At 39.0% G+C, this 15,517-nt stretch overlaps 3 protein-coding genes and 2 long non-coding RNA genes across 7 annotated transcripts; 4 read left to right on the top strand and 1 right to left on the bottom strand.

The window, feature by feature from the left end:
- Positions 1-20: 20 nt before the first annotated feature.
- Positions 21-4,834, top strand: LOC138133315 (TBC1 domain family member 12-like). Of its 2 annotated transcripts, XM_069051199.1 has the most exons (6): positions 21-1,006; positions 1,053-1,196; positions 1,740-1,946; positions 2,162-2,835; positions 2,924-3,052; positions 3,108-4,834. In XM_069051199.1, the coding sequence occupies exons 1-6, from the start codon at positions 174-176 to the stop codon at positions 3,143-3,145; spliced, it is 2,025 nt and encodes a 674-aa protein (XP_068907300.1). In that variant the 5' UTR covers positions 21-173; the 3' UTR covers positions 3,146-4,834. The 2 variants fall into 2 exon arrangements, with proteins under 2 accessions (XP_068907300.1, XP_068907293.1); XM_069051192.1 differs by having other exon boundaries at positions 2,924-4,834.
- On the bottom strand, positions 4,184-12,034 carry LOC138133388 (uncharacterized). The gene is made up of 2 exons (XR_011160350.1): positions 10,420-12,034; positions 4,184-10,366 (listed from the first exon to the last, which is right to left on the bottom strand). It is a non-coding gene; the product is annotated as an uncharacterized lncRNA (long non-coding RNA).
- LOC138133342 (luciferin 4-monooxygenase-like) lies at positions 5,441-7,416 on the top strand. Its single transcript, XM_069051212.1, has 5 exons — positions 5,441-5,601; positions 5,649-6,166; positions 6,220-6,379; positions 6,427-6,714; positions 6,765-7,416. Exons 1-5 carry the CDS (start codon positions 5,491-5,493, stop codon positions 7,272-7,274), a joined length of 1,587 nt encoding a protein of 528 aa, XP_068907313.1. The 5' UTR covers positions 5,441-5,490; the 3' UTR covers positions 7,275-7,416.
- On the top strand, positions 7,448-10,392 carry LOC138133329 (luciferin 4-monooxygenase-like). The gene is made up of 6 exons (XM_069051208.1): positions 7,448-7,583; positions 7,780-7,920; positions 7,974-8,491; positions 8,543-8,702; positions 8,750-9,043; positions 9,126-10,392. Exons 2-6 carry the CDS (start codon positions 7,810-7,812, stop codon positions 9,639-9,641), a joined length of 1,599 nt encoding a protein of 532 aa, XP_068907309.1. The 5' UTR covers positions 7,448-7,583; positions 7,780-7,809; the 3' UTR covers positions 9,642-10,392.
- Positions 12,035-12,220: 186 nt separating the features above from the next.
- LOC138133377 (uncharacterized) lies at positions 12,221-13,004 on the top strand. Of its 2 annotated transcripts, none has more exons than XR_011160347.1 (3): positions 12,221-12,366; positions 12,449-12,751; positions 12,918-13,004. It is a non-coding gene; the product is annotated as an uncharacterized lncRNA (long non-coding RNA). The 2 variants fall into 2 exon arrangements; XR_011160348.1 differs by having other exon boundaries at positions 12,226-12,366; positions 12,446-12,751.
- The last annotated feature ends 2,513 nt before the right edge of the window (positions 13,005-15,517 follow it).

Genomic DNA, 15,517 nt, shown 5'->3' with positions numbered 1-15,517 from the left:
GTTTGTTTCCATATGTTTCCGTAGTCGGCCATGAGCAACATGACTGCCGTTTATTTAGTACTGTCAAAATAAAAATAGTTATTGTAGTGTTTAGTCCTGTTAATGTTAATAGTTCCGAGAATGTCGTTTTAGTTAAGTATTGTTCATTTTCTCTCTCTGATGTCGAACAAGAAATGATAAAAGCTGATTGCGAGGACAAGAATAGAATAAATAGCACACCACACGGCAATGAATCAAAGGAAGTAGCAGATTTGATAATTGATAATAAACGAGCGTACGCTTCAGTAGAATGTAACGGCGATGTAGCGAACGGTTACGGTGTTTCGGAAAATACAACGTCAATGGGTCACAAAGGCCATTACCAGCGAGTTTTGCTGAAGAACAACGTAACACAAGACTTGAGAACGCAAAGTCTGCCTAATTGTCTAGTAGACGACAAGAGCAAGCTCGTAGACGACTTAGACACTGTCGATTCCTGTGATATCCACAATAAATTATTAGTAGAGTCTGGTAGTCCTCCTCAGTCCCCATGGTTCAAAACGTGGCCGGAAAGATGCGACAAAGTCAAGAACAACGAGAACAGCACTCTTAATGCAACATCAAATTCATCACAGAATACTCAAGTAAAATTAAAAAATTGTGATATTGTAGAAAATGGTAATATTAAAAATAAATTAACGTTAAGTGAAGCATTGCAGAACATATCATTAGCGTATAGTCCAGTAACAAAACAACTACATTTAGTAGAGAAACCAACAGATAATGCGGATATTAGATTAGAAAATACGTCAGATAAGTATGGAGACACCTCAGCTTCACTTGTTCACAATGAAGCGAAGAAAGGTCACAAGAGAAACGAAGCCGGGTCTTTTTCTAGTACAATTTCAAGTTTAAGTGATCCCTCCCCCTCGAGAAGCTTATTAGATGTAGATGACAAATCCCTCAACAGTTTTGATGACTGTGGAGAACCAGGAAGAAAGAAGAGCTTGACAAATTTTTTCAATAGGTAGATTGTTGTGTGAGGCCTTCACAGGTACAGTTGAGTGTTCCAGGAATGTTTTTTCATGGAAGTCAAGTTCAGCCGCGTCCGGAAGTTCCAGCGTTTGGAAATTGTTTGGTAAATCAGGCAAAGATAGTTCTACAAGCTCACCACTTCATGTGGTTGCCAGTTCGACCGCACTTATACAACACCCAAGGTATAAAAGTAGGGAATGTAGGGTGATTCAATTGAAACACGTAAAGTTTGTGTTTTATTTCTCTGATTTGAAAGAAAATTTGCCCAAAATGTCATTTATGCGCAGTTGACAGTATCATGGCTTACTGAGAAAAGATGTATGAAATGAACTGTCAGTGACGTCATTGTGGTTTTTGCGATAGGGTTTGTGGCAATGTAAGCAATGTTTTGATCAATAATTGAAAATTAAAAGAAATGATCGGAAAAACGTGGATCGCGTGATCAGCCTGATGCTTTTATTGTAGAAATTCGGGGTCAAATTGAGATCAATTTGGTGCTACTGCTAAATAATCGATTGGTTAGGAGAGGGTACAAACTCCAATTTCATTGATTTGCGATAACAAGTATTGAAATATTTTTCAGATCAAAATAGATTGATTTAAAAGTAGTAATTTTTGAAAGTGGTTTGGTCGAAATGACATTAAGGATAATTCAGTGATGCCAACCTGACGGCACGTGTCATGTCCGTCGGAGTGTAAGAAGAATAAATCATTTTTCCTCGCAGACCGTCCAACCTGCCTGCAAAAACTCAAGAAGAGGAACAAAGACATCGCGAAGAATACAAAGCCATGATTGCCGCCGCCAAAAAGAAGGAAGTCCAGAACACCGTCGCCAGGCAGAAACTGCAGAAGTTGCAATTGCAACAGGAGGAACATCAAGCCACTGCCACCAAACATTTCACAAAACACGTTCTCCCCAACTGGGAAGCAATGTGAGTGATCAGTGGGGCAAACCACAAACAATTAAAAGTCGTGGGTTGATGTGCTTGTACCAGATAAAAAGTAAAGTTGGGAGAACTGCCTCCAAGTGCTTTCTGCTCTATGCATGTTTGGGAGTTACTGCGATTACATTTGCATGCTTTGCGCATGATTTCATTTGATGTCTGACACTTTGACAGCGTTTTAACCTCAATTAGCGTTGTTGCAGGCGCGCCAACAAGAAAACCAGAGACCTCTGGTGGCAGGGCCTTCCGTCCAGCGTGAGAGGCAAAGTGTGGCGCCTGGCCATCGGCAACGAGCTAAATCTGACTCCCCAACTCTACGAAATCTGTCTCTCTCGGGCCCAGAATCGCCTCAAAAGTCCCGAACCGTCCCATTGCGATCCGGACGTGGACCAGGAGAGCAGCATGGACGTGATCCGGTTGGATATCTCAAGAACATTTCCGCACCTGTGCATTTTCCAAGAGGGCGGACCCTACTCGGACATTTTGCACTCGTTGTTGGCCGCGTACGTTTGTTACAGACCCGACGTGGGGTACGTCCAAGGGATGTCGTACATAGCGGCGATTCTCATCTTGAACATGGAGGCGTTCGAAGCTTTCATCTGTTTCGCAAACTTGTTGAACCAACCGCTGCACTTGTCCGCGTTCACGCTGAATCAAGAACAAATGGAAGCGTACTACAGCGCGTACAACGAAGTGTTCTGTTATAATTTGCCGAAGCTGTATGCGCACTTCGAGAAGGCGAAGCTGACACCCGATTTGTACCTTCTCGATTGGATCTACACGATTTTCGCGAAGGCGATGCCGCTCGATGTCGCCTGCAGAGTGTGGGATATTTTTCTGAGGGACGGATTCGAGTTCATTTTCAGAACTGCTTTAGGTGAGTCAGAAAAGTACCGCACACAAACACAGAGGGCGCTGGTGCAGTAGTTTTCAAGGTTGTTGTTAATGAGACGTTTTTATTTCAGGTATTCTCCATTTAAACCAAGATACTCTAATCAATATGGATTTTTTGCACGGAGCACAGTTCCTTACGCGTTTACCTGATGATTTGTCATCAGACCAACTGTTCAAGAGCATACAAGCGGTTACGACAAGTATAGGAAAGCAAAATTTTTGCCAAATTGTTGATAAATATAGCCTTTCTTTCAGGTAATGCAAAGATAAATTCCAGTTATTCTAAGAGTTAGGTGTCGGTTTTTCAATAAAAAGTCGCTATAATAATCGATAAACAAAATTGAGAGAATTTTTTATTATAACTGTTTTTTATTCGATAATTTATCATTTTGGATTACACAATCTTGGTCCAATTGTATTTATGTCATATTTTATTTCCGTCCACTTAATAGGTAATAATATTTATTCGCAGAATCTCAAAGTGTTACACTTTCCAAATTTTACTTTCGCGCAAAGAAGTTTTCGATCGTTATGTCCAAGTAAAATTTGGAAATCGTTCTAGAACAGGTTTAAAATTGTATTTTCATTTCTCTAAGGCTATATTTTACTGTTTATTCGTACTAATTAGACATTTGTCACCAGTTGAACTATTACAGTTGATAACGATTTTTATATGAAACGTAAAATGTTCTAAAGAATTTTTATAGTAGTATGATTTTGTAGTAACGACAGTTTTTAAAAAGAATTGTATTGTTATTGTGAAAAGGCTGTGTCAAGTTATAAAAATATTGTTTTGTGAATACCGTTTTAGGAGTGAAAGAGTTTGTTTCCAAATGATTTTTTTAATTGTGGAACATTTTTATCAAAAGCGAAGTTATTGTATTATTTAATTTTGTAACTCCACTCGATTCTCACTATTTAATAGTTCTCATGTGTTTTGTAGTGTTTGACAAAACTTCAAGTTTTCTTTAGTTTTTTCTCAACGTGAAATAACGTTAGGTTGGAAATGATAAAAGTGTTGAGTAGTTGTGGCCTCAAATTTCCATTTGAGCTTCCTTATTATAATCGAAATGATTAAATTCGCAAATTTATTAGAGCACAACCGCACCCGGTTAGTGACACCGATTTTAGTTAAGATAAGATTTCACCGAAAAAACATTTTACAATTTGAGACCACAATAACGACACAGTATTAAAACTGGAAAATTAAACAAATGGAAGTCGTGTCCCCCAACGCTCTTCCGAATTGTTATTAAAGATTGTTGACAGGATCATTCCATTACAGCAACACCAAAAATATTTTGTTGAAAAAATTCTCATTTTTATGTTACAGTCAAGTAACAATTATTAATAACTAGTTACGTGTTATACTAACCAGTTGTAAATTTACGAGTCCATTCCGTGAACACACTTTTTACCCACTTGAAGTTTTGGATGTAAAAACCCATTTTTGATTTTTCTTGTGATTCGCTTGTTAACTGTAAGATGCCGCTTACGCATTGAAATTATGGCTTTGCGGCTTTTCCGTAATGCGTAATTTTTAATGCGAGTTGCACACTCGGCCCTTTCCTCGTTCTAGTATTTTTATTGTAAATCTCATTGCAAAACCGCGAACAATATACAATCGATTATTTTATTGATGTAGTAATCGCAAAAAAATATTTCACTTATTTATTACTCCAAATGCGATTAAGGCTCCTCCTTACATGCCAACTGGACAACCCCATTTCCTCACAATTATTTTGTAATCGACTCACAAACAGCAACTTAAGAAAACGACCTCAGACCCAAACGAGTCGTTTTCTCTAGGACACGCAGTATTTAATTTTCTTTTTAAATCAAGTTATGCTTATCATTTATGGATTGTTCGCATTGCGAATATTTAAGTAATATTATTTTTTTATTACTATTGAAAAAATGAAATGATATTGTAAAGAGTGTAATGTACATTTTATAAAAAAATATAATACTAGAAGCAGTTACGTCGTTATTGTGATTTGCAAGGTTCCACAGCTAACTGACCAATTGTTTATCGGAAATCACACACCCTGTCTACCTGTGCAACATAAAGAAATCCTAAATATTTATGTATGTACTAAGTACTCTAGATTCATTGTTATTAACAGATTACTACAGTTTAAATATTTGTCAAACTAAAATTATAAATGTGGAAATTTATATTTAATGGAGTGGTAGTTGCACACAAAGGTTGTGACCGCCTACAATGGCATTTGATAAACAGTGACTTTAGATATTGATTACAAATGTTTCGCAGTCTGGCTGACTGTGACGATAACAAATCATTTTTATGTGCAGTCCATTGTATTCATTATTATTAACAACCAGCTTTAATCTTAAGAATACTGTCAATATAAACAAATGATTGTTTATCAACGTTAAGAAAAGTCATTGTGATTTTATTTACATATTTGGACAATCCAGATTTAGATAAAAAATGTGGAACGTTGGCATCACGAGTACAAAAGTTATTGGAGCTGACGCAACACATTCATGTAAGATTCTGTAAAGTCATTCTCATCAGTGCCCTTGTTATGTGCAATTTATAATGACAGATTACGCTATATAAGCGCGGTAAAGATCTTGCACTTGACTACTTGAGACAGTGTCGCGCTGCGCAATGGCTGCAAGAATTCTACAAGGCGACTCTTTCGAACCCATCTTGGCGAAAATAAGCTTGGGGGAGTTTTTCTTCGACTATGCGGAAAAACACCGTGACGTCATTTGCCAAGTATGTACAACTCGTCAAGAGAAAAATCTGATAATTTTTGTTGGCAGATAAATGGCGACACAGACGAGTCGGAGACTTACGGAAGCGTGAAGAGAAGGAGTACTCGTTTGGCACTTGCACTCAAGCGAAAAGGCATCACTTGTGAAGATGTTATCGCCTGCTGCTCTTACAACTCTCTGGACAACACCATTCCAATAATCGCGTCGACGTATTTGGGGGCAAAAATCGTCAATCTTGACCCCACCCTGTCCTCCAGGAACACAACACATTTACTGACCCTGGTGAGCCCTCGCGTCATCTTCGTCGAAGAAGACTCGCTCGGCCTGATCGAGAACAGTCTGAAAGACGCAAAGATCAATTCGGAAATCGTCGTGTTCGGGAAGTCGTCCAGATACGCCACATTTTCAGATTTGGTGCGACCTTGTGCGGACGAAGACGCGTTCGCACCGGCCAAAGTAGATCTGCAGGACATCGGCATCATGTTCTTCAGCAGCGGGACGACCGGGTTGCCCAAAGCTATCTGTCACAGTCATTACAGCTTCCTGCGACTGATAGAAATCTCCTTGTAAGTTACTGTAAAGATTTCTGTAAGGGCACTCGTTGATATGTTTCGACCAGCCAGTGCGGATTCGACATGAGTACGGTACTTCACTACACCACGTTCTACTGGATCTCGGGGATGCTGATGCTGGCGCGCACTTTTATGGAAGGGGGTACTCGCGTCTTCGCCCGTACCGTGCAGGGAGAGAATGTTTTTAAAATGATCGAAAAATACAAGGTACCACCGTGGTGATTTTAATCCGGTTCATTCACACATAATTGCAGTTGACGGCGCTTTTCGCGGCCCCCATCTATACGTACAGTTTGACAAAAGTGAAGGACCCGGAAAGGTACGACACTTCGTCTTTTCGGTGCTTGCTCACCGGGGGTACTCCCTTGAGTACCGAGCACTTCAAGAAGCTGTCTTGTTTGTTTCCCACCGCCCAAGTGATCTTCGGCTACGGCATGACCGAAGTGGGCATGATTTCAGTGTTCCATCAAGAAAACGACAAAGAACTGATCGGGAGCAAAATTGGATCGTCTGGAAAAATCGCACCCGAGAGTGCACTCAAAGTACTGGTGAACTAAAAATGGAGGTAGAGATGTAACTGGGGGTTTTGTAGGTGGTTGACCCCAACACCGGCGAAATGCTTGGTCCAAACGTGAAGGGCGAGATACGCATCAAAACTCAAGGGATGATGAAGGGGTACTACAAGCAAGACAGCTCGCACTGCTTCGACAGCGACGGGTTTCTCAAGAGCGGAGACATAGGGTACTACGACGACGACGATTGCATTTACGTGATCGAGAGGATGAAGGAAATGTTCAAGTACCAGTCTTGGCACATAGTACCGTCGTCGATCGAAGCTGTGCTGCAAGAGCATCCGGCTGTCAAGGAGAGTGTAGTTTTTGGGATTCCCCGAGACGAAGAAGGGGAAATACCGGCCGCTTGTGTGGTGCTCAACGACAATTTTAACGTCGACAAGGGAGAAATCGAGGAGTTTGTGGCGGAAAGGGTGTCGGATAAGGAGCGACTCAGGGGTGGAGTCATGATTGTCGCAGCTTTGCCCAAGACTCCGAGCGGGAAATTGATAAGAAAAGAAGTCAGGAATATCGTTGTAAAGTCGATGTAAATGTTAAAAAAAGTACTTGTAAATAATGCAAGAATGAAGTAATCAAGAGTGTTTTTTTTTTTTTAAATTGAGCGGTATCTTGTTTTTTTCGAGTTTAAGTAGTTAGTTTTGATTACAATATAATGCAATCATCAAAAAGAGACTCTTTGGTTTTTATCTGACTTATCAGTTATGTTAAATGAAAAATCAAAATCAAATACTTACGTATTTTAATCTGCTAAGATAATAGTGTCTGCAAATATATAAAACGGTGAGATTTCTATGTTTTTGTAAAAGTAGTGGTAGGAGAAAGTGTACTTAGTTGATCAGGTAATTATAAATTAATGCGTAGGGAGTTAATTTTGTGTGAAATTTAAACAAATAATTAAATAAGTAAGTGAGTAGAGTTTTAATATAAAACTTAATTATGTAATAATTAGAGAAGCGTTTGCAAGTTTAAAATATGTGTTGGGTCATATTGTGCAACACCTACATAATTTAATACATATTGAAAGTAAAATTGCAGGTCTAGGTGGTATACTGTAATATTTGCAAAATGACGGAAAAAATATTGCACGGCCCAAAGATGAAGTCCTTGGTAGAAATGACCAGCTTGGGAGAATTCTTCTTTAAGCATGCGGAAAAATATAGAGATAACATTTGCCAGGTAAATACTCAAAAAGTAATGTGTTCGAAGTATATTTTTTTTGAATTATCTAGATCGATGCAAACATCGACAAGTCAGAGACGTATTCCAGCGTAAAACGCCGAAGTGTCAGACTTGCGATCGCCTTACAAAAAATGGGGGTAACATCGAGGGATGTTGTCCTGTCTTGCTCGTACAACTCTCTCGACAACTCAATTCCCATATTGTCGACTTTCTATCTGGGTGCCAAAATAGTAAATCTAGACCCGAGTCTGGGGCTGAGGAATTCAAAACATTTGATCACATATGTGTCTCCGAGAATAATCTTCGTCGAAGAGGCGTCCGTGGGTATGGTCGAGGAGTGTCTGAAAGGGACAGATTTGAAACCTGGAATAATTGTGTACGGCAATTCTGACAAGTACGCGAAATTCGCTGACGTGACCAGTCCTCAAGAAGACGAAGACAAGTTTAGACCAACAAAAGTCGACATTCACGATACCGCTGTGATGCTGTTCAGCAGCGGTACCACGGGACTTCCCAAAGCGATTTGTCACAGTCATTACAGTTTCCTGCAATTGGTGGACATAGGAGCGTGAGTATTGTCTGTAGAGTTGATTCGAAAATTGTGATTGGTTCTCTGCAGGAAGTATGGTTTCGACGAGGCTTCTATTTTGCATTTCACGACGTTTTACTGGATGTCGGGAATGGAGATTTTGGCGCGTTGCTTTCTACGTGGTGGTGTTCGAGTGTTTTCCGGCGATTTGGATGGAGAAACGATTTTGAAAATGGTACAAAAATATAAGGTAACACAAATAAAAATTGATGGGAGTTTTGATGATTTGTGTAACAGTTGCTAGCTATATTTATGGCTCCGATCTATTCCTACAAACTTACAAGAATCGATGACAGCAAGAAAACAAAGTATGACACTTCTTCGCTTCGTTGCATTTTGACAGGTGGTACTCCGTTAAGTGGCGAACAGTTGAAGCGCTTGAAGGTTTTGTTTCCAAACGCAGATGTCATTTTTGGTTATGGCATGACGGAATTGGCCAGGGTTTCGTCATTCTATCCGCAAACAGATAAACATCTGATGGAAAGCAAGCCGACATCTTGTGGAAGAATAGCCCCCGAGATAAGTGTCAAGGTACAGTTTTTACAATTAGTCAAGATTAATTTAGTTTCTGGTAGTAGGACACACATATATTCAAGAATGTTTTATTTTTAAGATTGTCGATGCCGAGACTGACGAGATCTTGGGGCCAAACCAAACCGGTGAACTACACATCAAGTCTCCAAGCTTGATGGTTGGATACCACAATCTCGACAGTTCTGAGTGCTTCGACAGAGACGGCTTCTTGAAAAGCGGAGATTTGGGTTACTACGACGAGGACAAGTGTCTTTACGTGGTGGGACGAGTGAAAGAAATGTTCAAGTATTTGTCGTGGCACATCGTGCCATCTTCCATCGAAGGCGTCATAATGGAACATCCTGCAGTTAAAGAAGTGGTGGTCGTTGGGGTTCCGCGTGAAGAAGAGGGACACGTGCCGGCAGCTTGCGTTGTACTAAATGAAGGTTGTAACGCAAGGAAAGAAGAAATTGAAACGTTTGTGGCAGAGAGAGTGACTGACAGGGAACAGCTGAGAGGAGGAGTTGTTTTTGCCAAGGAGTTACCCAGGACACCCACCGGAAAAGTGGTCAGAAAAGAAGCACAAGAACGTGTTCTGAAAATGTTGGCGCAGTAGGGAAAATTAATAACAGTGATAAACTAAATAAACAATATATTTACACCACTACTACAATACCCTACGTCGAATCTAGCTTGCCGCTACCCTTAACCACCTAAAGATCTACCCCCTACTTCTAGTGGCCTAAAACTACACTATCGCTAACCTTAAACCCCGTAAATCTGACTTAATCCTAAAGTAATATCCTCACCTTACCCAAGAAAACTACTCCGTAAATCTAATGTCCTGCACTGGAATACAGCCGCTCTGCCCGCTCGCTAAATGTATACGGCGGCCGCAGTACTTACCAGTAAATTTTCCATTAAGTTCGGCGGACACTGACACTTGCCCGTTCCCAGGCGAGGTCACAATCTATGCACATAAAAAAATACTACCGCACGATGTCTTCTCGCGACGTCCTCTCCCTCCGTGGATGAGCCGAGGATGATGGTGCTCTTCGCCTCCGCCTCCTTCGAAGACAGCGGCCGCCAGATAGGAAAGGCCACAGGTGCTAGAGGTCTTCATCGAGTGGCAGAGTCGTCGCCTGCAAGGAAGAAAACAAATCCGCCACAAGGGCGTTCGGTTTCAACCAAAAACCTTCCGCCTCGGCGTTGGGATCGGTCTCCCTGGCTTCGCCCCTTGGAAAAATTTCACCTTCTGATGACCCCACCACGTCTTTTATTTTTCTGGGACGATTGCCCATACACCACTGGGCACTGACTCCTCTCAATTCTCTGCAAAGACTAAAGAAATAAAGATATGGCATATGGTTCTCTGAAGTTCTCTGGTTCCCCACCCTCCACGTAGGTATCTTGTTCCTTCTTCTTCCTGACTCTAGCATGAGGTTCTGAAAGCACATCGTTGGAACCTTCCACGCTGTGTCGTCGCTCCTCGTCGATTAAATTTTGAAACAAAATTTTAAATGTTACAAAAAAAATTAATGTCATTGGACTCAACTGGTGTTTTTGTTTTTGATTCCAAAACATTAAACCCTGCTTTTTTTAAACGGAAAGTATTTGCATTGAGTTTTTGGTTGACAGAACAAGATTACCACTCGTTAAAAAATTGTTTGTATTCTGTATTTTTTAAAGGGGCGTTAAAATTTTAGCGTCTTTTAAAATTTCAAGCCCTGATTGGTCATTGCTATGACAACTTACTTTAACTGCCTTTAAAATTTAGCGGAGCAGTTATAGAATGGCGTCTGGTCAATTTAAAAACTTGTAATTTTTGGCAGACGTGGACCTAGTATTAGTTAATAGTACCTCCATGGAATAATGAAATAATTTATTTATATGACATACATACTTATTTTGACAGTGATTTGCTTTGACGTTTCAGACACTAGAAAATGTCAAAATTTCAGATTTCTCACTAAAAGCCGTTTTACAATCAACCGAACCTGTTACACATGGCTAAATTTTAGGAAAAATCAACAGGTGGTGTTGAAATAGAAATGGCAGAGCCTGTAGTACCTAGGTAATACGTAAAAATCCAAAAACAGTTTCACAAAAAGTGGAGACACTACTTTTAGTTTCACAAAGACTCACTTATGACACCAAACTAAAAAATAGTAGTTTATTTAACGAGTTCGTCTGTAAATTGGGCTTTTTTGACATGAGTGAGCCAGTTTAAAACGCGAGTGAAACGAGCGTTTTAAGGCCTACGAGTATTTTCCTACGACACTACAAGAAAGATATGTTAATTTCAGACAATTAAGTAGGCATGAATAATAATAATAATAATAATTTACTTTTTTGTTCGACACTGTCAGAATTTGTCAAAACGAAACGGCAAGCTAATTTTAAAGATTTTAAGCGATTTGGAGCCTTTAAGGGGCTCGTCGAACAAAAAAAACCTTGTATTCAACTCGTTACTTGACCACTTTATAATTCAAAATGTTTCAAAGATAACATAAATATACTACGTGACACAGAAAGGTAAACACCCAGTACCTACTTATAGTTTTATTTCAATAAGTTTTTGCGGACAAATGTGTTTTGGGTCAGATAAGAAATGATTAAATTTGCAGCCCCATCTATGCAGTATTCTGCCTTTTGTGCTGCTGGTTCGGTTATTGCAAGTGTAAGGAAATTTCGTTTTTTGTTCGACACTGTCAGAATTTGAGAATTTTCTCCTGTGTGAACGGATTTTGATAAATTTGACAACTTGTCAAAACGAAACGTCAAGCTAATTTTAAAGATTTTTAGCGATTTGGAGCCTTTAAGGGGCTCGTCGAACAAAAAAACGTTGTATTCAACTCGTTCTTGTGTAATTTGGGTTTTTTTTGGCATGAGTGGACCAGTTTAAAACTCGAGTGAAACGAGAGTTTTAAAGGTCCACGAACTCGTTAAATAAATAACTATTACATTGATAATTTTGACTTTTGAATTTTAGAAAACTTGTTGGAAAAGTGTTTTTGTAAGGCGAGAAATACCGCGAGTGCGTATTAAATCATAGTAGAGTAATGACAATCGTGGTGAAATGGTAATTTCCCTAAAACTTCGAATCCTAGGGAGGGAGTAATTTCTGTTGACATGAGACATGTCTTATGTGCACGAAGAAGGTGCGCGCGCGCATCATGAGATAGCCCGATTTTCTCACCCATCCCATTTCTGTGTTCTGTGAGTTTGTTTACAAATAGATGCAATCGAAATCGAGTGCCGAGTGCATTCAAGGCAGGTGTTATGGCGCGGCGTGGTTTTTTTGTTCCAAGGCGTAAGCAGTTGCGTGATGTTGGAGTTGGGTAAGTGCTGTGTATTTCATGAATTAAATTAAGAAAAGGACCATGATACATACCTATATCATATATCGGTAAATCAAAGCAGTCCAAAGAAAATGGCGGGCTACATTAATAATATTTCCGTCCACTGGGGTGAACAGGGAGAGTTTGAGGCGGCTGTCCAAGTATTGGTTGCTGAACGATTAATACTAATCAAACAATATCCACCTCGAGGACTGAACCCCTTCATTAGCCTTAATGACATAGAAGGAACTGCGGAGCCGACAGTTGATACAGTCGTCCTTCGACTCGGTCGCTCGGGTTGCCCCATGTCAAAAAGTGAAGCGCGGTTTCGCTTTCCTTCGCCGGCCACAAAAGAGACATTTTTAAAAGCGATAACGCCAGATAGGTAAGAAAATGTACTAACAGCTATCAACATAACATGTTTTTTAATGATGTATGAAAATGACTCCAATGAGAAGTTTTATGTGTGAGAAAATGGCTTATTCTTTCTGTGATGACTTGTATTTTGCAACTTAAATGATTTTCTATTAATTGTTTTTTTTTTGTTGCAGCAACACCGAACCTTCACACTAATAAAATAATGCAAGTAATTATGTATTATGTAAAGATATTTTTTAATAAATTTTTTATTTTTATAATTAGAAATAATAGTTATTTGTATCACAAGGCCAGAAACTGCACGTTTGCGAGCATGAGTACGGTTTACAATACGAGTCGATAGACGAGTATTGTAAGTACGAATGCTCGCAAAACAGTTTCTGGACGTGTGATACACAAAATTTTTCATGCCGACTTATGCGGATTTTTGTTAAATGGAAGTTAAAGCACTTGTTTTAATAATTGGTATTAGGGACTTTTTTTGTGTTGGCAACACTTACATTTAAACATTTAAACTTTAAAATCAACATCGCTCTTGTTTCCTGACACTTATTAAATTTAATTAATTTGTTTTGTTTTTGACATTTTCCTGAAACATTTGTTGTAATAAATACAGCAGCCCATATTCAAGAAGTGGCTCGAAACGTAATTTTAATTAATTAATTTTAGTTAAATATTGCTTCTTTGTAGTTTGTACGTTGTTATAAATAGAAAAACATTTTTAACGAGCCATCCACAGAACAAACATTGACGTTTGATAGAATTCTGATAACAAATGCCAACCGAAACCGATGACAACTCAAAATCCCCACTTTTAGCAGGACTAGGCCGGCAATGCATGTGTTTCTGGACGATTTCGAGATCTGTAATTTACCAAATTCCGGCCGGAGGCACGAAAAATAACAAATGGTGAAGGCAGTATTAGTGGCTCAAATCATTTGTTCAATTGTACAGTCGCGGAATCAGAATTTCGGGCAGCATTTTTCTGCCACTTCAACAAAATCTCTGTAAACCATCTTTTACTGTCATCATGACTGACATTCAAAAACGAAATTTTTCTGTGGCAGTCACGCAGTAATTACACTGAGTATAATTAAATCATTGTTTTCACCTGCTGCCGTTATTATGCCACAAAGCACTATTTTTAAATGTAAACAAATCAAAATGACAAAAACATGAGGTTATGGTTATACAACGTTATTTAACGTAAAGGTTATTTTAGAGTTTATAGGATGAAAATGACAATACTGCCCGCAATTTTAATTCCGCAACTGTACTCAGTTGAAATAATTAAATACTTGCAATAATAATTATCTAATCCTCGCAGAGTAAACAAATGAACTGAACCATTAAATATTGTCATTTTATTTATAAGAAAAATTATCTAACTTCTTCAGCTATGGGCTGTCATTGGCAGACTTTATCAGTATTTGAATCGAATTTGAACACTATTCAGTACAGAATTTTGCTCTTTTTCGAAATGCATTCCCTAATTTTCCAGTTGAATACCCAAAATTGGTTCAACAAATTAACACATGTGCGGCGAGGTTTCGTAATGCAGGAACTGTTGGTTGAAAAGGTAGGTAGTGGAGATCCCAAAAAAAGAACACCTGAGGTGGCAGATGTTGCAGCAATAATGGAACAGTCTTCTAAAAAATCACTCCCCAGGTTGGCACAGGAAACTGAACTTTCGTATGGAACTTGCTAGAAAATATTGGAAAAAAATATCTTCCTCCATATGTATAAAATAATGGCAGTTCAAGAGCTGCTCCTACGAGATTTTGGTATTCAAATGGAATATTGTCAGTGGTTTTTAAATCATTTGAATAACAACCCCTTGGATTTAACATTTTTTACGGACGAGGCATGGTTTCACCTTTCTGACTATACAGAGTGTCGTTGAAATGCGTTCAGAAATTGTAATCGGTGACACGATGATAGAACTCATTAAAACAAATTACTTTTCTATTTACTATTTTTTCGAAAAATCTGTCTAAATTCATATAAAATTTTAATTAGTTTGATCGTAAATTCTGGTATCCGCCAGTGTCTCCGCGCGTACACTAAAAGCGAAAGAAAATAAAAACTTAGATAGTAAAACAAAAACCAATTCTTTATTCGTAGTGAAAGTGACATTGAAATTACGCACCACACTTGATCAAGGGCACTAACCTTTACATTGAATGCTCGAAATGACGCCCTTGTTATCGATACACGCTCTTGTGCCCTTCGAGCCATAGAAGCTTGAGTTCTTACCAACAATTTTGTCGAATTAACTCGGCAGCATTATTCACACGTCATCCAAAAGGTCACTCAGCACATTTTGTAAAAAATTTAAATATTATTCACTATTAAATGTTGAGTTAAGACATGTGGCCCGATCAAACGAATCCCAATTATTCCCCTCCACACGTTAGGTAATTGAAAATCTTTCTTGGAAACCATGTTCTCGGATTTGGTGTGGATTTTCTTCCGACCAGATGTGGGTATTATGCGAGTTGAAAACTCCATCTCCAGTAAATCCTGCTTCATCTGTGGTTAAATAAGACGATGCTTAAAAAATTGGGTTCTTCGTCGATTTTTTGAAGAAGCTATTAACAAAATGCAATTTGACGTGGCGGATCTTCTGCTTTTAAGTGTTGGACACGTTGAGATGATAAGGATGTAAAGTCCCTGTTCGTGCAGCGTTCTTTAAATTGTGAAACTGGAAACGCCCATTCGTAACGCAAATCGTCGGCAACTAACATTCGGTTCTTCCTCAACAGCTTGCAGA

Source organism: Tenebrio molitor, chromosome 1, assembly GCF_963966145.1.
Source record: "Tenebrio molitor chromosome 1, icTenMoli1.1, whole genome shotgun sequence".
NCBI lineage: Eukaryota > Metazoa > Arthropoda > Insecta > Coleoptera > Tenebrionidae > Tenebrio > Tenebrio molitor.
Note: the sequence above shows the minus strand (reverse complement) of the source record. Positions and strands in the feature narration are given on the sequence as shown.